The sequence below is a fragment of the Sus scrofa genome, chromosome 15 (assembly GCF_000003025.6).
Source record: "Sus scrofa isolate TJ Tabasco breed Duroc chromosome 15, Sscrofa11.1, whole genome shotgun sequence".
Classification (NCBI taxonomy): Eukaryota; Metazoa; Chordata; class Mammalia; order Artiodactyla; family Suidae; genus Sus; species Sus scrofa.
The window spans coordinates 80,337,217-80,363,988 of record NC_010457.5 but is presented as its reverse complement, the minus strand read 5'-3'; the positions used below and the strand labels follow the sequence as shown (position 1 = coordinate 80,363,988).

Sequence of the window (26,772 nt, the reverse complement as noted above, 5' to 3'; positions counted from 1 at the left end):
GTTCCTGTTGTGGCTTGGCGGTAATGAACCAACTAGTATCCATAAGGATGCAGGTTTGATCCCTGGCCTCACTCAGTGGGTTAAGGATCCAGTGTTGCCCTGAGCTGTGGTGTAGATTGAAGATCCTGCGTTGGTGTAGCGGTGGCATAGGCTGGCAGCTGCAGCTCCAGCTCCAATTCGACCCCTAGCCTGGGAACTTCATATGCTGCATATGCAGCCCTGAAAAGCAAAAAAAAACAGATACATTATGGTACATCCCCCAAAATGGAATACCATATAGCCATTAGATATAGAGATATGAATAGAGCTATACATCTATATGTTGACATGCAAGGATATACCAGGATATATTAAGTAAAAAAAAAATTAAGAAACAGTATTGTTTTAAAACTATGTAAAGCATTCAGTAGTTAAAAAAATCTTCTAGAATCAAGTTGTTTTTTAACTCTGTAAGATTTTAGAGGCTCTGTCTTTAGTAAAAGAATGGCTTGCTGAATTAAAAGCCTTATATGAAAATTAATTCTTAAAACTAAAGTTTCGTTTTTACTCTATGAGATAATTGTTCTTGGCAACTATGTATTTGACATCATGCATATCAGCCAGAAGTTTTATTTTTTGAATTTCTATGTTCCGGGCCGGAGATATGGGCTCTACTCTTAATTCACAATCCAATAAGAAACAGAATAACTCTTCCTTATCTACTCAGGAAGAGAAAACTAGAGCATTAAATAAGAATCTATTTAATAGAGAATACCTGTGTATTAAATTATGAACTGAATAGTGGGATTATAATGACCTGTGAAGAGTTATTAAGATTTAGACAGATAGAAAGGTTGACCTAAAAGGAAAAACAAACACAGAAGGTTTATCTTAAATGACTTTGAATGAGTAAAACCAGATCTGAATGACTCTCAAAAAAGTAGGATGTGCTGTTAAGAGTATGTTCATGCTGAGAAATAACTATCAGACTAAATTAATTCTTTCTTCAGTCTTTATAGAAAGAGGTGTTAGGGAAATTTCAATTTCCAGTTTTTCCTTTCAAATTGACAGTGTAAGTGTGAGAACAGATACTGATAAATACAGAGAATGTTTTTAATTTCTTAAATCCATTTCTTACTTTTCTAAGAATACCCCAAAGCACTGAACTCTGTGATACAATTATAGTAAAAATAGATCAGTAACTTTTACCATCTGTGATACCATATAAGATGACAAAAGTTGCTGATCTATTTCTGATACACTGTCAAAACTGGGAAACATCAGCTTTAGCTGTATGTAAGAATAACTGAAGATTTGGGAAATACTCCCTTTGTTGTTTATTTGCTTATTTAAATTATGTTTTACTAATATTACACAGTCATGAATTTGTCCTAAGATATAATTATGTATATGTCTGATCATTTTGTTGCAAAGCATTGTGTGTAATAATAATAAGACAGGTAGAGAACCTAAATATCTAATAAAAGGGTATTAAGTGAATAATTAAGGGATATTGTCATAAGGCGTTCTGTACTATGTAACCATTAAAAAATGATAGGAAGATTTCTTAACGAATGGGTATTGTTTACAACATTTGGTCAGATAAAAAGCAGATCATAGGAGTTCCCTGGTAGCTCAGCAGATTAAGGATCTGGCATTCTTAACTGCTGTGGTTCGTGTCACTGCTGTGGCTCAAGTTCAGTCCCTGGCCCAGGAATTTCTCTATGCCATAGGTGCAGGAAAAAAAAAAAAAAGGCAGATTATAAAGCAAAGTGGTTACGTGGATTCTATTCATATTTCTCTTTACATCTTTAGGTAGACATATAGAGATATTTTTCTTTCTTTTTTAAAAAAATTTTTATTGAAGTATAGTTAATTTTCAATATTGTTTTAGTTTCAAGGAATACACCAAAGTAATTCAGTTATACATACACATGTGTGTGTATATGTATGTGCGTGTATGTATGTATATACATATATATATACTTTTTCAGATTCTTTTCCATTTTAGGTTATTATAAGATATTGAGTATAGTTCCCTATGCTATATGGTAGGTTCTTATTGGTTTATCTTTTTATAAAGTAGTAATCTATATCTGTTAACCCTGAGCTCCTAATTTATCCTCCCCCCACCCTTCTCCTTTGATAACCATAAGTTTGTTTCCTATATCTGTGAGTCTGTTTCTGTTTTGTAAATAAGTTAATTTGTATCATTTTTTTAGACTCCACATATAAGCAAAATCATGAATTTGTCTTTGTCTGACTTCACTTAATATGATAATCTCTAGGTCCATCCATGTTGCTGTAAATGGCATTATTTCATTATTTTTATGGCTGAGTAATATTCCATTTTATATATATACCACATCTTTTTTATCCATTTCTCTGTCAATGGACACTTAGGTTGCTTGCATCTTGGCTGTTGTACCACCTTGAAAATTGAGGTACAGGTATCTTTTCAAATTAGAGTATTCTCCAGATATATGCCTAGGAGTGGGATCACTGAATCATATGTGATTTTTATTTTTAGGTTTTTAAGGAGCTTCCATACTGTTCTCCATAGTGGCTATACCAATTTACATTCCCACCAACAGTGTAGGAGGGTTCCTTTTTCTCCATACCCTGTATGGAAATACTTTTAGAAAAATTAAAATGCTGGGAAAGAGACTAAAATATTAAGAGTGGCAGTATATTTTTAATTTTTAAATGAATATTTTTAGAAGAATTAAAAAGTATACATAGGAGTTTCCATCGTGGCTCAGCAGAAACGAATCTGACTAGCATCTATGAGGATGCAGTTTCGATTGCTGGCCTCACTCAGTGGGTTAAGGATCTTGTGTTGCTGTGGCTGTGATGTAGGCCAGCAGCTATAGCTCTGATTCCACCCCCAGCCTGGGTGTGGCCCTAAAAGACCAAAAAAAAAAAAATTATACATAGAAACAAGTTATTTAAAATTGTATTGCTGATTGTTAAGGCAATGGACTGTTAAAATTGTATTGCTCACTTAATACCTTTAAAGTTTGACCTGAATTTAGTAGTACCACTTAACTAACACTAATAGTTAGTATTAGTTAAAGGTTTCTCTAAAACAAAATAAAAAAATACTCTACTATATCAAATAGGAAAGCAAATAATGATGTTATATTCTGAATTTGAATGCAATGAAAAATAAACTGGCCAATTTCCTAATCCACTTGCTGATTCAAGCTAAAAAATCTTTTCATTTAAAAAAATCACCTATTGAATAATGTCTCACCAGTGAATAGAGATTATTTTTGCAATAAGGCAATTTCCGTGGATGTGGTTATCATGGGATAATCACACCCCTGGGGTACAGCCTTGTGCCTGTAATCTCCCAGGAGTGTAATTATTTCATGATAACTGCACCCCCTGGTGTTACATTATTTCTATTATGAAATTCTTAGTTTAGTATATAAAGTAACTTACTTTGATCACTGGAAACTGCAAGGTGCTGTTAGAATGTTCCAGCTGTGAGGTTTACAGAGACCAGCTATAAGATTTCCTTCTCCTTTACAAAGTTAAATTAGGCAATCAAAATGCTTCTTTTGGCTAAGCTGGTTTAGAATATCTTTTCTACTGATAAGATCATCTTAACTTTATAAGTTTTTGTCCACTCTAGATACATCAAAATTATGTATAAAATTTACAAGCCTCAGTGGTGACTGAATTTTTATGAAGTGTTTTTATATTAAAACATAACTGAATAGCCAGTCCACCTGCCTTTTGTGTATACTCTATAACTCTTACTCTTATCATTGCCTCTTAGCCTTCTGTTACTTTCTCATGTTTTTCATATATATTTAAATTAAACATCATTTTCAAAATCCACAGTGGCAGTCTTCAACAAAGCAAGTGGGGTTTTTTGGTTTTTTGGTGGGGTTTTTTGGCTTTCTTAATAGAGTTAATAGTCACATATATATGTATGCCTCCTGCTTTATCTTTTTGTTTATTTTGTTTCAGTTTTATTTCTTTTAATAGACTTTATCTTGTAGAGCAGTTTTATGTTCATAGCAAAACTGAGAGAAAAGCCCAGAGAATTCCCACATACCACCTGCCCCTACAAATGTGTAACCTCCTGCTTTATCAGTGTCCCCCAACAGAGAGATACATTTGTCACAGTTGATGAACCTACATCGACACATCATTATCACTCAGAATCCATGGTTTACCTTAGGGCTCACTCTTGGTATTGTACATTTCATGGGTTTGGACAAATGTACAATGGCATCTACCCACCATTATAGTATCAAACAGTGTAGTTTCACTGCCCTAAAGAACCATCTGTGCTCTGAGTGTTCATCCCTCCCTCTCCTCTCACCCCTGTTAACCACTTGTCTTTTTATTGTCTCCATAGTTTCACCTTGTCCTGAAGGTCATAGAATTGGAATCTACAGTGTGTAGCCTTTTCAGATTGGCTTCTTTCACTTAGTAATATGCATTTAAGTTTCCTCCATTTTCACGACTTGATAGCTCGTTTCTTTTTAGTGCTGCATAATAGCCTAATGTCTGGTTATACCACAGTTTATTGATCCATTCACCTGCTGAAGGACATCTTGTCTGCTTCCATGTTTTGGCAGTTACACATAAAGCTGCTATAAATATCTGTGTGCACATTTTTGTGTGGTCATGTTTTCAACTCGTTTGAGTAAATATGAAGAAACATGATTGCTGGATTACATATTGAGTATATTTAGTTTTATAAGAAATGGCCAAACTGTCTTCCAAAGTAGCTGTACCATTGTACATTCCTACCAACAGTGAATTAGAGTTCCTGTTGATCCACATTCTCACCAGCATTTGGCATCGTTAGTGTTATGGCTTTTGGCCATTCTGATAAGTGTGTAGAGGTATCTCATTGTTTTATTTTGCATTTCCCTGATGACATATTATGCAGCACATATTTTCATATACTTACTTCCCATCTGTATACCTTCTTAACGAGGTATCTGTTAAGGCCTTTGGCCTTTTTTTTTTTTTTTTTTTTTTTTTTTTTTTAATAGCCGCACTTGCAGCACATGGAGGTTTCCAGGCTAGGGGTCGAATTGGGGCTGTAGCTGCTGGCCACAGCCCTGCAACTCCAGATCCAAGTCGCATCTTCAACCTACACCACAGCTCACAGCAACGCTAGATCCTTAGTCCACTGAGCAAGGCCAGGGATTGAACCTGTGTCCTCATGGATACCAGTCAGACTTGTTTCCACTGAGCCATGATGGGAACTCCTGGCCTTTTTTTTTAAAATTGGGTTGTTTTCTTATTGTTGAGTTTAAAGAGTTCTTTATATATTTTGGATAACAGTCCTTTATCAGATGTGTCTTCTGGAGGTATCTTCTCCAAGTCTGTGGCTTGTCTTTTCGTTTTCTGAGCAAGTGGGGATTTTTTTTTTTTTTTTTTCCCATAAACGGCCACACTTGCAGCATGTGGAAGTTTCCAGACTAGGGGTCAAATGAGAGCTGCAGCTGCAGGCCTGTGCCACAGCCAGATCAACAACAAATCCAAGGCACATCTGCAACCTACACTGCAGCCTGAGGCAACGCTGGATCCTTAACCCACTGAGTGAGGCCAGGGATTGAACTGGCATCCTCATGAAGACTATGTCCGTTTTTAACCCACTGAACCACAATGGGAACTCCAAGAAAGTGTTTTTTAAATAGCTTTACTGGAGTTCCCATCGTGGCTCAGCAGAAACAAATCTGACTAGGATCCATGAGGCCGCAGGTTTGATCTCTGGCCTCGCTCAGTGGGTTGAGGATCCGGCATTGTCTTGAGCTGTGGTGCAGCTTCATCTCTAATTTGACCTCTAGCCTGGGAACCTCCATATGCCATGGGTGTAGCTCTAAAAAGACAAAAAAAAAAAAAAATACATAAATATATAGCCTTACTGAATTATAATTTACATGCTATACAGTTTACTCATTTAAAGTATTTAGTTCCATGCCTTTGAATTTGTATATTCACAGAGTTGCACATCCATTACCATGGTCAATTTTAAAACGTTTTAATTTCACAAAATGAAACCCTATATTCTTTAATTCTCATCCCCAGTCCCTGATTTCCCCAGTCCTAAGCAACCACTAATCTACTTTCTACTTTTTTATGATTGTCTGTTCTAGACATTTCATATAAATGGAATCATTCAATATGTAGTAAAGAAAGTGGTTTTCATATCACTTTCTTTGCCTTTAAATTTCATACTCTAACACAAAATTGCCTTGCTCTCCTCCCTACCCCAAACACGTAGCTTCTCATGTCCTCTCTCCATGGAGTCTGGACATGTTGTCTTCCTTATACATCAGTGTACACCAGTATGCACAGAGTATTGTTAACCAGGGTAGCTCACCCAGGCTGTCTAGAGTTTTTATTAGGGTTTAATTACATAGGCATGATTCATTGAATCATTGGCCTTGTGGTTGAACTCAGTCTCTAGTCTTTCCTTCTCCCAGAGGTCAGGCTAACATCATGTGGCTGAAAAACTCTAACCTTCTGATCACATGGTTGGCCTTTCTGGTGTGGCCTGCCCCATCCTGAGTCATCTCCTTAGGAGACTGTATCTAGGGGCTCACCATAAGTAGCAAAAACACTCCTATTACTCAGGAAATCTTGACAATTTAGAGGCTCTCACAAACTGGGAACAAAGGCCCCCATGTTCTTTGTTATACAGCAGTTGTATTTGCATTTGCATTTTGTTGATTTTCTTGAGACTTCTATCAGTGTGTTATTTAGAAGTGTGGGTTTTGCTTTTTGGGAGGGAGGGTTCTTTTTAGGGCTGCACCCACAGCATATGGAAGTTCCTGTGCTAGGGGTCAAATCAAACTGTAGCTGCCAGCCTATGCCACAGCCATAGCAATGCAGGATCTGAGCCATGTCTTCAGCCTATACCACAGCTCACGGCAGTGTCGGATCTTTAACCCACCGAGCAAGGCCAGGGATTGAACCGTGTCCTCATGGATACTAGTTGGGTTCATTACTGCTGAGCCTCCATAGGAACTCCCTAGAAGTATTTTTAATATCCAATTTTTTTTTTAAATTTTATGGCTGTCATTCTATTATTGGTTTCTAGTTTAATTCCATTTTGGTTGAAAGCATTCTTTGTATGATATCTGTTCTTTTACATATATTAACGTGTATGTTAAGGTTATGACTCAAAATGTGATCTTGGTGAATGTTCCATATGAGCTTAATTAAGAAGAATGTGGGAAGAGTTCCCATTGTAGTGCAGTGGAAATGAATCTGACTAGGAACCATGAGGTTGCGGGTTCGATCCCTGGTCTCTCTCAGTGGGTTAAGGATCCGGCATTGCCATGAGCTGTGGTGTAGGTGGCAGATGAGGCTTGAATCTGGCATTGCTGTGGCTGTGGCTGTGCCTACAGCTGTAGCTGATTAGACCCCTAGCCTGGGACTCTCCATGCTCAGTGTGGCCCTAAAAGAAAAAAAGAAAAAGAATATGTATTCTGCTGTTGTTGGATGAAGTATTCAGTAAATAACAATTAGATCCAATTGATAGATGGTGCTGTTCAACTATATCCTGCTAATTTTCTGCTGCTAGATGTGTCCATTTCTGATTGAGGAACATTGAAGTCTCCAATTATAATAGTGGATTTGTCTTTTTCTAAAAGTATTTGTCTATTAGTTTTGGCCTCACATGTTTTAATGATGTTGTTAGGTGCATACACATTTGAGATTGTTATGTCTTGGAGAAGGAACCCCTTTTTCATTATGTAATTGTCTCTTTTTATCCTGATACATTTCCTTGGTCTGAAATCTGCTTTATCTGAAATCAGCTTGTTTTGTTGTTGTTGGCCGCACCCACAAGATTTGGATTTTGGCCACACCCATGACATTTGGAAATTCCTGGGCCAGGGATTGAACCTGCACCCCAATGCTGCACCAGATCCTTAACCTACTCTCAAAGAAATCCTACTTTTAATCTCTCTGTGTCTTTATTTTTAAATTGTGTTTTCTTGTAGACAACATAATTAGGTCTATCATTGATAGAATTAACATTAAGATCTACCATATATATAATTGTTTCTATTGGTTGCTCTTGTTCATGGTTTTTGTCTTCCACTCTCCTGTTTTCTCTAGTTTTAATTGAGTATTTCTCTCCTCTCTTAACTTATAGGTTATACTGCATTATTTTTCAATTTTAGTAGTCACCCTAGAATTTGCAGTATGGTGTGGGGTTGGTTTTTGGGTTTTTTGGGGGGATTTTTTTTTCTTTTTTTGTCTTTTTAGGGCTGAACCCGTGGCATATGGAGGTTCCTAGGCTAGGGGTCTAATTGGAGCTGTTGCTACTGGCCTACGCCAGAGCCACAGCAATGTAGGATCTGAGCTTCATCTGCAACACCGGATCCTTAACCCACTGAGCGAGGCCGGGGATCAAACCTGCAACCTCATGGTTCCTAGTTGGATTCATTTCCACTGTGCCACAGTGGAAACTCCTGCAATATGTTTTTATAACTAATCTAAGTCCACTTAAAAATAAAGCTATACCACTTTACAGGTAGTGCCAGTACCTTATAACAGAGTAAACCAGTTTCTGTTATGTAACACATTTCCTTCTTCCTGTCTCCTATAACATAGCTGTCATATTATTTCATTTATCCATAAGTTATAATGCATCCAATGTATTGTTGCAGTTATCATTTTGAATAAAATGTTATCTGTTAGATCAGTTAAAAATAGGAAAAATAGGGGTTCCCATTGTGCTGCACTGTAAACAAACCTGACTAATATCTATGAAGATGTGGTTTCTATCCCTGACCTCACTCACTGGGCCAAGGATCCAGTGTTGCCATGAGCTATGGTGTAGGCTAGCAACTGTAGCTCTGATTCGACCCCTAGCCTGGGAACGTCCATATGCCATGAGGGCAGCCCTAAAAAGAAAAGAAAAAAAGTAAAGGAAAAGAAAATACTTTATCTTTTTATTTATTTCTTCTCAAATGTTCTTCCTTTCTTTATGTATAATGGATGATTGCTGCGTTGGTAGGATTTTCCTTTTAACCTTTATTTCACCCCACTCTCCTCTTGTTTGCATAGTTTCTTAAGAGAAAGCTGATATAATTTTTATCCTTGTTCTTTTTTCAGTAAGGTTTTTTCCCCCTCTGTCATCTTTCAAGCTTTTCTCTTCATCTTTGATTTTCTGCAGTTTGAATATCATATACCTAGGTATAGATTTTTTGGTATTTATTCTGCTTGGTGTTCTCTGAGCTTCTTTGATTTGTGGTTTGGTTATTTACTATTAGTCTTGAGACATCTCAGCATTATTATTTCAAATACTTTTTCTGTTCTTTTCTCTCTTCTCTCTTCTGGTATTCCTATTGTACATATGTTATACCTTTTGTAGTTTCCTACAGTTTTTGGATATTTTGGGTTGTTTTTTTTTTGAATTTTCAGTTTGGGAAGTTTCTATTGATCTGTCTAAAAAATTTACCACTTCTTTCCTCAGTTATGCCTAGTCTACTGATAAGCTCATCAAAGGCAGTCTTCATTTATATTAGTGGTTTGTGTTTGTTTTTTGTCTTTTTGTCCTTTCAGGGCCACACTCACAGCATATGGAGGTTCCCAGGCTAGGGGTCTAATTAGAACTGTAGCTGCCAGCCTACACCGGAGCCACAGCAATGCCAGATCCTAGCCGTGTCTGTGACCTACACTACAGTTCACGGCAACACCGGATCCTTAACCCACTGAGCAAGGCCAGGGATCAAACCTGAAACCTGGTTCCTGGTCAGATTCATTTCCACTGCGCCACAATGGGAACTCCATATATTAGTGTTTTTTATTTCTAGCATTTCCGTTAGATTCTTTCTCAGACTCCATTTCTCAGCTTATTACATTAACCATGTCTTGCATCTTGTCCACCTTTTCATTAGCATGAATCTTAGTTATTTTAGAATCCCAATCTGATAATTCCAGGATCTCTATCATAGCAGAGTTTGATTCCAATGCTTTCTTTGTCTCTCCAAACTGTATTTTTGCCTATTAGCATACTTGTATTTTTTGGTGAAAGCCAGACATGATGTATCAGGTAGACAGAACTGAGCCTTTAGTGTGGAATTTTATGTTTAGGAATTATATTGTGTTTATTCTTCGCTGTAACTGTAGATTTTAGAGGATAAATTTCCTCTAGTGTCCTTGTTTTTGTCTCCTCTGTTATCTTTGGGTTTCTTTAGAGTCTTTTAGTAGAAGCTGCGCCTGACTTCAGTTGTAATCTTCTGTTATTTTACAGGATCCCTACTGATGTGGTGGTAAGATCTTGGGGGAAGGGAAGCATTCTATAATCCTATGACTAGGTCTCACTCTTAGTGGGCCCCTGCCCCTGGACTGTAACCATGACAAGAGCTTCTCAGCTTTTTTCCACCCACTTGTCATCTTTTTTCTTCCCTCCCCATGGGTTAGGCTCTGGTGAAATAGCTTCCTTTGAGGATGAACATTTGTTCAGGACAACAGAATGCTCTGGGCATATTTCAAGATGGTTACTTTTCCTTTCCCACTGTTGGGAGGGAAGTACAAGGGGATTATCCTTTGATGGTCACAGTGAGAACCTTGTGGGGCTCCTGGAAGTAAAACTCACAAAAGTGTGGAGGTCCCTTTAAAGTTGAGCTCCCAGGAGTTTTCATCTCTCAAACTAGTCCTTGCTCATCAGTCTCCAGCAATAGTCACTTATCGTTAAAGGATATTTAGAACTGGTATTTCCACCAGTTGCTGGCTCTGTGGGCTCTGTTGGTGGTTTCTGGTCCTGATAAACTGAATTTCTGTATTGCCTGTCTCTCTGTTCTGGGGGGCAGTGATTTGCCCTGTGACCTCAGTTCTCTAATAGATCTAAGATTTGTTCATTTTTAATTTTTTCAGTTTTTTTCTTCTTATGAGAATGAGAGAGATTTCAAGCTCTTTATATAATGGACTGATATGTAAAAGTTATAAAAGCAGTGTAAAAGTGAAGAAACATTGAGTCCAAATTTGTTAACATGTTTCATATTGTACTAATTATTTGAGGGTTCTTTTTTTAGATTTAAGTTGCTATGTATTTAAAGTTACTTTGCCATTTTTTAAACTTAGCTCCAATTTTAAGGATATTTGGAAGTTCTCGCAGTGATGCAGTGGATTAATAACCTGGCATTGTCTTGGCTCAGTGGCTCAGGTTACTGCTGGTGTGCATGTTCAGTGCCTGGCCAAGGAAGTTCCACGTGCAGCAGATGCAGCTGAAAAAGAAAAAAAAAAAAAAAAAAGATTATTTGGAACTGACTATATGATAACATAGTAAATTTCACATTTTTAATAAAAGTACATTTTTATTTTATTTTTCAAAATGATTTTTATTTTTTCCACTATAGTTGGTTTACAGTAAAAGTACATTTTTAAATTCAAAATGGTATCACTAGATATTCTTGACATATACAAAAATTTGTTTTTCTTTGTAATGCTAAGTATGAGATCCAGCCATACCACTAATGACTAAAATGATGATTGGTACTTAATGTTTCAAGTCTTATTTAGCCAAAGCTTTTGTATGTTTAAATAATGTGAAAATGAATAAATACCGTAAATTGAGGAAAGTATTACTTTATACTTGTTTCAAACATTTGTCTATCAGCACTCTTTTCCTTGCCTGATTTCCCCTAACTCTTGACCTAATTTTTCTTGAAGAATGTTACATGAAGCCATAGCACCGATAGCAGTTTTCTGCAACAGAGCTCTCATATGCTGCTCCTCCATCTTTCTTTCCATCAGTGTTTCATGTTGGAGGAATTTTTGTTACTTGAGAATGTGTTTGGAAAGCTTAACACAATAATTGTCTGATCGTTAACTTGTATTAGAAAGACACCAAGGAAAATGCTGGAGGGACTTTCTTTAGAAAGAAAGATGATAAACTCGGTTGCCCTTCTGTTGCAGTATCTGTTAACAGAGTTCTTTTATGTAACTCCTTGAAGAAGTTGAATCTTCTCAGCATAGCTACTGAAATAGCCCTACATCTGATGGCAGAATTTTTTTGATCCTTCAACATGATTTTACAGTATTTGTGTTACCAGAATCCAGTTAAACTTCTCAAATAGTCAGATATTAAAACTAATAAATAAATAAAGGATTGACCTCAAAATAAAGAAGTAAAGTTAGGTACCACTTCTTCTTTAATATGTAGTTGATTGGGTTATTTGTTTTTTTGTTATTGAGTTATATGAGCTGTTTGTATATTTTGGGAATTAAGCCCTTGTCAGTCATCACTCAGCCATAAACAAGAATGAAATAATGCCATTTGCAGTAACATAGATGGACCTAGAGATCATTATACTGAGTGAAATAAGTCAAACAGAGAAACAGATATTATATGATGTCACTTATATGTGGAATCTAAAAAGTAGTATAAATGAACTTATTTACAAAACAAAAGCAGACTCACAGACATAGAAAACAATCTTATAGTTACCAAAGGAAAGGGGGGCAGGGTAGAGTGGGAGTAGAGGATTAACAGATGCAAATACTGTGTATAAAGTAGATAAACAATAAGGATTTACTGTATAGCACAGGGAATAATATTTAATGTCTTATAATAAACTATAATGGAAAAGAATATAGGTATATACATGATATCTGAATAACCAAATCACTTTGCTATATACCTGAAACTAACACAATATGGTAAATCAATTATACCTGTTAAAAAATATATATATATAGTTGATCAGTCAGAAACATATTTTTTTTTAAATGTAGGAGTAAGCTAAATAGCACCAAAGAAATATTAGCCTGTTAAAGAGATTATTCAGTAAAACTTGTCAATTCATAGTGTTTCAAAGGTCACATTAGCTCTTGATTAGTACTTTAAATTTTGGCTATTCTAAGTGATTACCAGTGGTTACTCATTTTGAACTATTTATAAGCACTATTATAATTCAGCGATTAAATTTTTTTAAAGTGGCAGTGTGTTGAAATTCCATTGATATTAACAAATTAATCACAGTCCTGTTTTGTCAGTAAATGGCTCTGCTCTGTGTTAAAGATATGTGTGAGGCCAGTGAGGCTCTCTCCTCTAATCTCAAAGGGGTATTATGATTCTCGGTCACAGTCATAACTCTCTTTTACATGACTCTTCCTATTAATATCATTCCATCTACTCAAGGTCTGCTAGCTTCAAGTAAATTAAGTTAGCTAGTGATTACCTGGGAAAAAAAGAATGAATGAAATGTAGTCTACCTAGTAAATATTAATTCTTCTACCCAAATCAAACTTAACATGAACCTTCATCATGTCCCACTCATTTAGAGTGCCATATTTTTTACCTTTTTCTAAACCTATGAGAGTTTGAAAGTCAAACTCCGTTTCTAGTTCTTTCCTAGAAAGGATAAGCTTTCCTGAAATAGGGACTGTATATTATTTATCTTTTGTTCCCAGTGTCTTGTGTAATGTACATGCTTAGTAAATAATAGTTTAGTGAGTAACTGAATGTAAAGGCTTTGCTACCTATTCTAAACATCACTGTCTATCATATTATTCTCTGTATATATCTTATAACACAAAATTTACAATTTATATTTTTCCTGTTCTCTTATATGAACTAACTTTCCCAAAATGATTATAACCTTGAAGGTTAAAACCAAGTTCTCTGGTTTTTTTGTTTTGTTTTGTTTTTTGTTTTTAAGATCGTCATCAGGCTTACTTAAGCAGACCCTCATCAGGAATGAGGAATGTTTCAGACCCCTAGCAAACCAGGAGAACCACACTGCCCCTTCCCCCACTCTCTGGCTATAAAAAGAAGCCAACTTCATTTGGGGTTGGCTTTCCCTGACCATTAGGAAGCCATCCTGCTGTGCCAGCAGCATTTATCTCACACTCTTCTTTCTCTTCAATAAATGAATGGATAAAGACAGTCATCAGACTTGCGTGGGAAAATAATTTCTATTTTATTTTGCTACTTAGGTCTGTGTGGGTTTTTTTGGGGGGGTGGGGGTGCCATGCCCACAGTATGCAGAAGTTCCCAGGCCAGGGATCAAACCCATGCCACAGCAGTGACAACACCAGATCCTTAACCCGATGAGCCACCAGGGGCCTCCCCAAGTTCTCTATTCTTTATTTCTTTTTTCTTTCTTTTTGGTCTTTTTTAGGGCAACACCCGAGACAATGGAAGTTCCCGGGCTAGGGGTCAAATCAGAGCTGTAGCTGCTGGACTGTGCCACAGCCACAGTAACGCCAGATCCAGGCCATGTCTGCAACCTACACCACAGCTTATAGCAACGCCAAATCCTTTAACTCACTGGGTGAAGCCAGGGAGCAAACCTATATCCTCATGGATACCAGTAGGACTCTTAACCCACTGAACCACAACAGGAATTCCCTCTATTCTTTATTTCTTAAGTACCTACTGAGATAAAATAATAAGCCCTTGGTACTACATATTGATTTGTAAAATCACTTTATGTTATATACCAGGGATAAGAAAGTTGAAATTCCCTATGCAGAGCTCTCTCCATAATTTGAGAGAGACCTAGTATAGAAGTCTAGTGAGAGTCTACAGTAACTTAGTCATTCAGTAATTACTGCCGATTGATTTAAAATATCCCATGTAACTTTTTTTTAAAAGTTGAATGCGCTGATGTTAAGTGTAGAATTTGAGTTTGACAAATGATGCACACATGTAACCAATGTCTCTGACAAGATGTAGAGCATAGAGCATTGCCATCTCCCTAGTAAATACCTTACTGTCCCTTTCCAGTTGGCCTCCTACACTTATAGCCACTCCTCTAATTTCTAACCTCATATATTACCTTCACCTATTAATGAACTTCGTGTAAGTGGACTCATACAGTATATATTCTCCTGTGTCTGACTTCTTTGACTCAATTTTTTGAGGTTTATGGATGCATAACTTTTCAAGAACATCCATAGTCTCATAACTTCTGTAACACATAGGGCCAACTTGTAATACTTCGTGTTCATCACAACGCAAATGATTTTTCCTAGTCCTCTAGGACTGTGAATTCACTTTATTCTCTTTACTATTGAGTGATGGAGGTATCATCACTAAAGTACCTGCATGTAAATTAAGTTGAAAATGTAACTTTAAAGACGGAATCCAATATAACTCAAATATCTTTAATGTTATTGATTCTGAAAGGCAGGGTTATTTTTAATGCTAGTGTTTTTCACTGGCATACAGTAAGGGCAGTTTCTTTGTGCCTTTTACTTTTTTGTATTTTCCAGACACAGACAAAAATAAAATGTTTAATTTTTCCTTTACATTGTATGTCTTAATAGAGATCAAATCAGCTGTCTTCAGTATGAACTCAGGATAAGGGCAATAAGAAACCCTATTGTTTTGAGCCTCCACCAAGATGAACTGGCAGTGTGTCAGGAAAATTCCCAGTATGGAGCAGTTTTATTACAATTCAGCACAATTGGTTCTTGCATAACCTTTAGAAAATCATACATAAAACATTCTCATCTATATAAATAAAAATCACCCACGCACTTTATTAATAGCTTTGTTCACTTTTTCCCTGGGACTTGTGTTACATGCTCCTACTGTGCCCCCCTTTTCAGTCTTTTTTAAAGATAACTCTCCATAAGCTTTCTTTTAAGCAAAAAGGTTAGGTAATGTTCGGAATCAAATGTAAGTCTAAGGTAATTCTTCATAATTCTCCCTCTTGATCAGGTAACTAGTAACTAGCGTCTCTGAGTGTCCTTTTTACATTTAGTGACAGGGAGTGGCTTTTTCACTATATATAGTTAATTTAACTTTAGGAAAGAAAGAATAAATGTACTTTTCATGGAAATAAGAATCATAATTTATTTTGATGTGTTTGGGATTTTCTTTTTTAATGGCCACACCCATTAAAGGGCCAAGCTACAGCTGCGACCTATGCCACAATTGCAGCAACTCCACCTCCTTTAACCCAGTGCACCCAGCCAGGAATCAAACCCGCACCTCTGCTGTGACTCAAGCCACTGCAGTTGGTTTCTTAACCCACTGCACCTCGGTGGGAACTCCTTTTTTTTAAAACACACACATCTTAAAGATTATATCACTGTTACTATGACTACAATAAATACATGGTGAAAGCAGGAACATACCAGGTTGAAGTCTTAGCCTTTCTTGCTTAGTCTAGTTAATTAGCAAAAATGCATTTATTTTCAGGTGTCATTTTCCTGAATCTGAACTTTAGAGAATTTTCCATATATTCCTCCAAAGTATATGGTATAAAATACCAAAATAATTTAATAATAAGCCTCTAGATCTAACTACTAGTTTACAGGAAATACAGAGGCTAAGAGAACATATTAAATGACATCAGTCACTATCCAGAATTGGAGAAATTCTATAGGACAAATGACCCAGTTTCTTCAGCAAATGAATAGCAGCGGGGGGGGGGGGGTGGAGGGAAAATGGCTAAATTTTTTTAGATTAAAAGAGGTTTAAGGTATGTGTCATTTATACCCCAGAGAGAGAGAGACTTAAGAGCTAAATGAACCAAATGTAATGTGTGGACCTTGTTTGGATCCTGATCTGAACAAGGCAACTGTAAAAATACTTTGAGACAATTGGGACAATGTGAATGTTGATTGGATATTAGATGATATTTTAAAACTGTCAGTATTAATAAATGTAACAAAGGTGTTAGGGTTTTATTTTTAAGAAATAGCCCATAATATTTGTTAGTGATTTATATACCGAAATGATGTCTGAAATTTTATTTAAAATACTCTATTAAAAAAGAAACAAAAAATGTTGCAGGTAATCTATAAAACAAAAAAAGACAAAATATTGATAATTCTTGAAGCTGTGTGGTAAGTATATAGGGCTCTTTACGTTTTCTCTAGGTTTGAAATTTTTCATTGTATAAAGTTTGGAGACACACACACAACTAGAAGGGAAAAATAGATCACCTCTGTCACAGCACACAAGATGATATTTACTCCAGAACATTTTATTTTTAGCAAACAGTAGCAGTTTATAAGTTAAATTGTGTTAGATTTGGCAGGAGGAGGGGAGAAGTGTTTCTAAAACAGCCTTACCTAACATACAACTCATGGTCCTCTCTTCTCCTTCTGAAAACGATAAAATTATAGAAGGTAGTGCTTCGTTTGAAAGGAATGATGAACTTTGAATGAAAGATACCTGTGTCCTTGGGAAGAGCAGATGGACCTAAGCTAGCAGTGAAACACCAGAAGTACCTCTCCCTTCAGTGTTCATCTTCTTCCTGTGCTGTTGGTGGCAGTCACCTGGGGCTGTGTCCTCTAACTGTGGCATCAGTGATAGGGCCTTCCTCCTAGCCAGCACTTTTAACTCCTGTATTGTTCTCTGATAAAATACCTATTTTACTACGGAACATTTTTTACCTTCTCTTGCTTTTGTTTATTAGTTCTATAAAAATGAATGCTCTTAATGAATAGATTAAACCCTTTTCATACGTAATTTTGTACAATATCGTTTGCCTTCTGAGAATTTTTCTTTTCTGTGCCACTGACTTCATGGTATTTTTCTAGTAGAAAATAGTCTGGGTCCAATCAGGACCTGAGTACTACAGTCACAATCAGTATTTTGATGCTTATCCACATATCACAGCAAAGAAAGTTTGCAAAATTAATGAATGTTAAAAACAGTTTCTTCAGGAGTTCCCGTAGTGGCTCAGTGGTTAACGAATTCGACTAGGGACCATGAGGTTGCGGGTTCGATCTCTGGCCTTGCTCAGTGGGTTAAGGATCCGGTGTTGCTGTGAGCTGTGGTGTAGGTCACAGACGTGGCTTGGATCCCGCATTGCTGTGGCTGTGGCGAGGCCGACAGCTATGGCTCCGATTGGACCCCTAGCCTGGGAACCTCCATATGCTGCAGGAGTGGCCCAAGAAATGGCAAAAAGACAATAAATAAATAAATAAATAAACAAACAAATAAATAAATAAATAAATAAAATAGAAAATAAAAACAGTTTCTTCAGTGGACCTGCTTTTCTAGGTTGGAACACTGGTTTTCATGCTATGGGGGCTTAACCCAGCCCAGCTAAAGTGATATAGAAAGGAGCCCTTATGAGATACCAACATCAAATGCTTTCACTGACATGTGGAATCTGAAAAAAGGACAGAATGAACTTCTTTGCAGAACAGATACTGACTCACAGACTTTGAAAAACTTGGGGTCTCCGGAGGAGACAGTTCGGGGGGTGGGGGGATGCCCTGGGGTTGTGGGATGGAAATCCTATAAAATTGGATTGTGATGATCATTGTACAACTACAAATGTAATAAATTCATTGAGTAATAAAAAAAAAGAGAGGAAAAAAATGCCCCTTTTCTGAATTCTCTAGAATTATCCTACCATAGCAAATTTAAGAACAAACCAAACATTCTTGAGCCCCAACTCCACCTGTAATTTAAATTATCAAGGCATCAAGAAAAAGTAGTCATTTGATTTTGAACATGTTTCTAAAAAACTATTTTTTCAACATATCTATATAATCTACTATAGCAATTAAATTTTGAGTTTTCAGAGAGCTAGAGTCATTTCTGTCAATTTAACTGTACATAGCCACTGTCACAATAACATGAAAGTATGAAAATCTTGCTAAATATATCTTAATTCAACCTGTCATATATTCAAAACCTAGAACTTTTGATAATGGAAGGAGAAGGTTTAAGTACAAAAAGAAGTGAAGAAGACTGGATTTTTGAAAAATGTTACTGTTAAGGGCATTTTTTTTTTGTGAAAACATAAAAGTTTTATAGCTACTGATCAAAGTAATAATTGTTAGTACTTATTGAGCACTGTTTGTCAGCTATTTCACTAAACCCTGTATTTAGAATCTTATGGTTAGGAAGTATATGCTAAGCATATGTACTACAGAATCTTAGTTGAGGTTTTGGAGAAATATAAATGATCAAAGAGTAATATTTGTTTCACAATCTGTATAATTTATGTCAGCCTCAGCAAAGAGAGATCATTTTCTTGAAGTAGTTGGAAGTACTGTAATGAAAATTTTTAAAGCATGTTTTCTAAAACATCTTATTAAAATTACCCATCTGTTGATGAAAATTGATTAAATCAGTAACCTCTCATCATAATGGCCAAGCTCTTTGGCCCTTTACTGGAGTGGTTTTTATCCTAATTCTTAGCATGTTTGCTTTGAATTCATTTAACATCTAAAAAAGTTGTTGACAAGGAAACGTAGTTTTGACACTTCAGAAAAGACATTTTCTACTTTATAAAATTATGTTCCTACATGTGAAATTTGAGAAGCCACTAAAGTGAATACTCTATAATTAATTTAAAGCTATTAATTATATTAGCACTTCTGTGCCATTTAGAGGCAATCCATACTAATAGTTAAAATTCCATTTTCTACTTAACATATTATCAGTATTATCAGCCCAGTTGAGTAATTTTTCAAAAAGTCAATGAAGGAATCCACAGAAGTTAAATTAATCATGTAAAAGAAAAATCAGGGAGTTCCTGTCATGGCGCAGTGGTTAACAAATCCGACTAGGAACCATGAGGTCTCATGTTCGGTCCCTGCCCTTGCTCAGTGGGTTAAGGATCCGCGTTGGCGTTGCCGTGAGCTGTTGGGTAGGTTGCAGACGTGGCTTGGATCCCACATTGCTGTGGCTCTGGCATAGGCCGGGGGCTACAGCTCTGATTCGACCCCTAGCCTGGGAACCTCCATATGCCGCGGGAGCGGCTCAAAGAAATAGCAAAAAAAAAATCAGGAGTTCCCATTGTGGCTCAGCAGGTTAAGAACCCAATGTTGTCTTTGAGGATGCAGGTTCGATCCCTGGAATCACTCAGTGGGTTAAGGATCTGCCATTGCCACAAGCTGCAGTGTAGGTCACAGATGCAGCTCGGATCCCATGTTTCTGTAGCTGTGGCATAGGCCTGCAGCTATAGCTCCAGTCAGACCCCTAGCTCAGGAATCTCCACATGCTGCATGTGTGGCGATAAAAAGAAAAAAGAAAAGAAAAGAATAAAAATCCAATGTTGTTTTAAAATAAAATGTTAATATCAGTGAAATAAAGGTACAACTTTATGATGATTTTGTTTTCAATTAAATAAGTCTTTTTATTCACCAGTAAATTAAATAAGCACATTATTAACTTCCCATACTCCAAAAATAGGCAGGGTTTTTCTTATTCTCTCTCCCTAATACCTAGAGCCAACTTTCAGTTGTTCTTGGTAACATGACTACTCATGTTTGTAAAGCCCAGGTTCCAATAAAAGTTATTAACCTACACCTGAATTTATCTGACCAAACCTTTTACCATAGATGATATTGACAAGAGAACAAATTTGGATTTTATTGCCTTTTGCCTTTTGTTTTTTATGAACATGTAAATAAGTAGTAAAAGACCAATAAAGCAGTAAAAAGGTAAAGAAATTAGATGACCTATTTAGGGAGTTCCCTTTGTGGTTCAGGGGTTAACGAACCCAACAAGGATCCATGAGGTTTCGGGTTTGATCCTGGACTCTCTCAGTGGGTTAAGGATCTGGTGTTGCCGTGAGCTGTAGTGTAGGTCACAGACTCAGCTTGGATCCTGCGTTGATGTGGCTGTGGCACAGACCAGCAGCTGTAGCTCCAATTTGACCCCTAGCCTGGGAACTTCTGTATGCCAAGTGTATGGCCCTAAAAAGCAAAAAAAAAAAAAAAAAAAAAAAAAAAAGTTTTTTCCTTAGATGACATATTTAATCAACAAACAAAAGAATCGGTTTCTGAATGTTTCTATATCCCCCACCTTCCCTTATGAACTCCTTTTTGGCAGAAACAGCCTTAATCTTCCTTGTATTCCAGATGTATCACTCTGTGTAGTTCATTTAAGCCAGTGTAACGATTTGAGCCAGAAACTTTAAAAAGCTTTCATGAAATGTTGGCATTATTTGCTACCTGCAGGGAAAACAAAATGAAGCTGGAACATATGAAGGAAGGAGGAAAGAGTCTCCTATCTTGTGTAAACCTAATAATGTTTGAGGAAAGAGTGCAAATGTTTTAAAAAATTGTTTTTAATTATATCAATCTTATCAATCTTTAGTCCGTATCTTTTTTTTTTTTTTTTTTGTCTTTTGTCTTTTTAGGGCTGCACCCACTGCATATGGAGGTTCCCAGGCTAGGGGTCGAATCAGATCTATGGCTGTCAGCCTACACCAGAGCCACAACAATGCAAGATCCGAGCCACATCTGCGACCTACACCACAGCTCACAGCAATGCTGGATCCTTAACCCACTGAGCAAAGCCAGGGATCGAACCCGCAACCTCATGGTTCCTAGCCACAATGGGAACTCCTAGTCCATATCTTAAAAGCATATTATGTGACCAAACAAGCTGCCTTTTCAAAAAGTTTGGGATTTTGCAAAAGTGGAAACAGTAGCTTGTAGAAAATATAACACATATACATCTATAGCCAGCCTAAAATTGCTTACACCAACCCCAAACTAATGACTAGAAGTTTCAAATTCTAGGTATGTATATGTGTCGGATTAACTGGAATACACACATTTGTGCATGTGTGGTGGGTGGTGGTGTGTCTATGTATGTTGAAAATTAGCAACCACATGGCAATGTGTTCAGTATTGATACTTGATAAATAAGGGTAGGAATTTTGAATTTAGAAACTAGAATAATAAATTGCTCATGCACCTTTAAATGTATCTCTTTTAAATTGAATTCTTGCTGAGAGAATAACTATTAAAAGTTTAATTGCAGTCTTTTATCATTTTGCTTTGATTTTATACTAAAAACTACCAAGCAGATAACACTTAAATGTATCTTTTTCAATATGACAAAGTTACATAAGAAGAGAATCCCCTAGCACGTAAAGAAAAATGCAATTATTTTCTATTCTGAATCTCCAGACTGCTGTTTTAGAAAATCATATCTGATTATTTGCTCAGCAGAAGATTATTGAGTTGATTTAGCTGTGATTTTACTTAACAAAGCTTCAACTGCATTCCTACTGTGGAGTCCGAAAAAGGTAGAGAGACATAAATGATACATTCAAACTGTGATTTTTGTGAACAGGGCCATCGATGCACCCCTCGGAGCTAATAGCGGAGATGAGAAACAGTGGGTTTGCACTGAAACGAAATGTACTGGGGAGAAACTTGACCGCAAATGATCCATCACAGGTAATGATCTTTTTATCAGTAAGCTGAAAATGTCTATAAATCTAAATGTGATTGCTTGTGAATTGCTACTTAATGTTTTCCAATATGCATATATCCATAGGAAAGCAAGATAGAGCAAAGAAAATGCCTAAAATGTATTTTGATTTTGCTTCTTTATTATTTTAACCTAAATAAGAAATTGTTTTTAAACCTATATTTTAATAAATGAAACTGCTCCTCTTGAGTTTATGTGAATAAAATATCTAACTGAACTGGTGATAAGGTTACTTTTTCCTTCCTGCTAACTTTCCCCTGAAGTAACATTAAATAGAACCAATGGGGAGAAGTGTATAAAAAGAAACCCCCCAAAATTGTGGGAAATATTTTAAAGTTACTCGACTAAACTATGTAGACCCAGAAAATGGTTGAGTTTACAGGGTTGTAGACGTCCTAATATAAACCATTTATTTCATTTGATGAGGAACCTGGAGCCCAGAGAACTAAAGTGATTTCCCTAAGGTCACGTGGCTGTTTAGAGACAGAGCTGAGACTAAAATGCAGACTACCACGGGCACAAACTTGCGCTGCTCTGAAAAGAGCCATGTTCCTTCTCAAACATTGCTAGGGATTGTACATGTAACCTATATAATTGTGTATTTGTACTGTCTGATATATTGGATAATCATATATTTGATGATTACTGTTGAAATTATAAAGCCAGAAATTGTGGATGTTTTGACCTTCCCATAAAGTTCATGATCTTCCTGGTTTTAATGTTTCATTAAGTTAGAAGTAAGTATTTAAGTCCTCAAGTGTTTAGGACTCAAGAGAGAGAATAGACGCTATGCTATAAGCATCCTGTGTTTCTCTGTCATCCTCTCCTGATAAAGTCTGTTAAGGGTGTCAAAACAGTCATTTAACTTCTTAGTGCATCATGATCCTCTTTGGCAGGAAGGCAACAAACATTTTTTCTGCTTTTTTAGGGCCACACCCATGGCATATGGAGGGTCCCAAGCTAGAGGTCGAATTGGAGCTGTAGCCACCGGCCTATGCCACAGGCACAGCAACACCAGATCCTTAACCCACTGAGCGAGGCCAGGGATCAAACCTGTGTCCTCACAGATACTAGTCACATTTGTTCCTGCTGAGCCATTATGAGAACTCCTACAAACATTTTTTAATTCCACTTTCCAATCCATAATGTCGTACTCAGCTGTAGCATGTCCCAAATACAGAATTTCTTATTTGTAAATGTTCCCCGTCTGATAACTTGTCTTATAATCTATCAGTTTAATGATGTGTTTGTTGATTCAGGAATATGTTGCAAGCGAGGGTGAAGAAGATCCAGAAGTTGAATTTTTAAAGTCACTGACAACAAAACAAAAACAGAAACTTCTCAGGTAATTAAAAAGTATCTATTTAATGATTTCAACTACATTTTGTTCTTATGTTTCATCTTAGTGCCATATTCACCTCTGACCCTAAGTTTAAGGTACTTAAGCCATGTATCATGATTTATTTTCCAGCTATAGTAATACAGTTTTGCCTTTCTTTCAGTAATATGAAAGTTAAAATAAGATTACATACTCAGTTTATACCACAGAGTCACTGCACTTTTCAGAGCATTTAATTTGGAAATAGATTTACTTGTAGGTTTACTTTTCATGATAGATTTGTATATGTCTTTGCATGCAGTTTGTAGAAAATATTGTGGGCCATGTGTTACTCTTTTTACATTCTTGTGATTTTATGAGGAATGTTGGAAATGCCTCAATTTAAGATAAATATGAATCTTGTTAAACAGACTACCTCTGGATTAAAAAATCCAAAAAATGTCTGCCGAGTCCAATAGAGGGAGCTCATGATGTCTCAATAACTGGAGTTTTGAGAATGGCTAGACAGAAGCCAGTGAAGACATTTTTATTTCAAATCATATAAACAAGTTACTCTTCTGAGACAATAAAGTACTTTATAGAAATTTATAATGCCTTAATAAAATTTCCTAATTATTTTTATATCTAAATGATTGTTGAAAACTAGTCTGATTATTTTATGTTACTAAAAAAGAGTATTAAAAAATGTAAAGTGGATAATAATTCAGAATTTCTGGAGAATATGCTCCTGAATTTTGATAGCATAATGTTAATTAGTATTTCCATATTTTAAAATAGTAAATACATAAAATTAATGTTTCATCTGATTAGAGCTTTATATTTGAGCTTTCAACGAGTCCAGCTAATGTCACAAACCTTTTTTATGCCAAGATGATCACTTATTTTATTTAGAGTACTTTATAATTTCAAACTCTGCTTCAGTATGAATTTTTTTATTAGTCATTACTATTGAAGGAAGTATAGTAAGACAACTAATGCATTTTTTAATTTAAACTTATTATATATGTGACAAATAATTTAAAAGGAGGAAAATGATTTGTCATTTAATAAAAGTAAAGAATGTGTTTATATGTGAATTCCACTTTTAATAGCTTCTAAGAAACTATATTGTCTATTCAGAATTTTACATTTGCCAATGAAAGGACTATTTTTACATAATCTATTACTATTTTTTCCCAATAAAAGGAAGCTGGATCGACTTGAGAAGAAAAAAAAGAAAAAGAAAAAAGATAGAAAAAAGAAAAAGCTTCAGAAGAGCAGAAGTAAACACAAAAAACATAAAAACAAATCCTCTTCCTCTTCCTCCTCCTCCTCCTCTTCCTCCTCTAGTGAGACTTCAGAAAGCAGCAGTGAGAGTGACAACAAAGAAAAAAACATACAAAAGAAGAAAAGAAAGAAAAACAAGCATTCAGGGCATAACAGCAGTGATTCTGACGAAGAGATCGACAAGTCTAAGAAGAGAAAACTTGATGAAGAGCGTTCTGGCAGTCACAGTAACAAGGAAAAGCCCAGATCTTTCAAACAAGAGAGTTCTGGGGAGAATGGCAAATGGAGCCATTCTGATTCTGACCGAAAGCCCAGAAGCTATAACCAGAGTCCAGAGAAGAGAGGATCGGGAAGAGACGAGAGGAGAAACAGGAGCCAGAGCAGGGATGAGAGGAATAGGAGAAGCCGAAGCAGAAGTCACGGTAGCTACAAGCCAAAAGAAATAAGAAAACGGTCACGGCGAAGTCCCAGTGAAGAGCGGAAGAGAGGAAACGACACCAGAAGCCATGGCACAGATATATACAGAGGGGGGAAAACGCCCAGAGAGCACTAGGGAGATAAGCATACTAGAGTGACGCCAAGAGAACGAAGCAGAAATAGAGAATAAGGAGAGAATTGTATATGACAATTCCCTGGAAAGAAAAATATCTCCACTTTCTTCTTGAATACCTTTAGTAAGGGCTAAATTATGTACTATTGTCTTTTTAATAAAAAAAACCTCTATTTTAATTTTCCATCTCTATAAGCTGTCATATCAAGTACAAAACTACATGAATCCTATAAGAATGAAATTGCAAATATTTGTAAGTGATCTTTGAAAATATGAGCTGTAAAAATATTTTCTGTTGATAAATATTTCTTGTGCCCTATACTAAGATAAAAAACCCCATATAAGTGTGACATTTTCTTTGTTCCGAAACATCATTAAAAGAATGAGAGTATATTGATTTGGTATAATTTAATTATTGATTTTTTCAATTAAATTTATTACTTTTAAGATTTGAATTTACTTGAAGCCAAGTATAATCATTGTAGAAGTTCAGTAGTATGAATCAAATGATGAATTGGTCAGTATTTCTTAAAGTCTTTAAACTCCCTTCACATGTTTTGCTCTACAGGGTAAGAAGCTGTTTACATTTGGATGATACATTAATTTTCTATACTGCCATAACAGATTACCTCAATTTTAACACAAATACAGTTCTGGAAATCAGAAATCTGAAATGGGCCTCACTGGGCTAAAATCAAGATGTCAGCAGGATTGCTTCTTTCTGGATACTCTATGGAAAATCTGTTTGCTTGCCTATTCCAGCTTCTGGAGGCCACCTGCATTCTTTGGCTTCTGGCTCCTTCTTCCATCTTCAAAGATACAGTTGAATCAAGTCCTCATATCTAATTACTCTGACACTGACATTCTGCATTGTTTTTCACTCTTCAGGACTCTCATGATTACACTGAGCTCAAGAGAATCTGGGAAAATCTCCCTATTTCAAAATCTTAATTCTATCTGCAACCTTAATTCCCCTTTGCTGTGTATCCTAACATCTTTACAGGTTCCAGGGATTAGGATGTGTGTGTCATTAAGGGACTGTTGTTCTACCTACCACAGATGGCCTTTCTACTGCTGATATTCAGCTATTACAGATTTTACTTCGAAAGATTAAGCATTTATATGTCACAAATGAACCAGTGTAAACTATTTAGACATATTTCATGAGCATAGATATATAAGGTATATTTAAATTTAGCTGCAGGAGTTCCTGTTGTGGCACAGCAGAAATGAATCTGACTAGTATCCATGAGGATGTGGGTTCAACCCCTGGCCTCACTCAGTGGGTCAGGGATCCAGTGTTGCCATGAGCTGTGGTGTAGGTTGCAAATGCTGCTCAGATCCCACGTGGCTGTGGCTGTGGCGTAGGCCAGCAGTGGTAGTTCCGATTCCACCCCTAGCATGGGAACTTCCATATGCCACTGGTGTGGCCCTAAAAAGCAAAAATTAATTAATTAATTTAGCTGCAAACTCTCCCTTGCATTTCAAGGG

At 36.3% G+C, this 26,772-nt stretch overlaps 1 protein-coding gene across 1 annotated transcript in view; it reads left to right on the top strand.

The window, feature by feature from the left end:
• CIR1 (corepressor interacting with RBPJ, 1) overlaps positions 1-25,672 on the top strand; it is a 37,392-nt gene extending 11,720 nt beyond the window's left edge. Inside the window, 3 exon segments of the mRNA NM_001243831.1 lie at positions 21,986-22,092; positions 23,386-23,471; positions 24,651-25,672. Coding sequence (NP_001230760.1) covers positions 21,986-22,092; positions 23,386-23,471; positions 24,651-25,284 — 827 coding nt within the window. The 3' untranslated portion in view covers positions 25,285-25,672.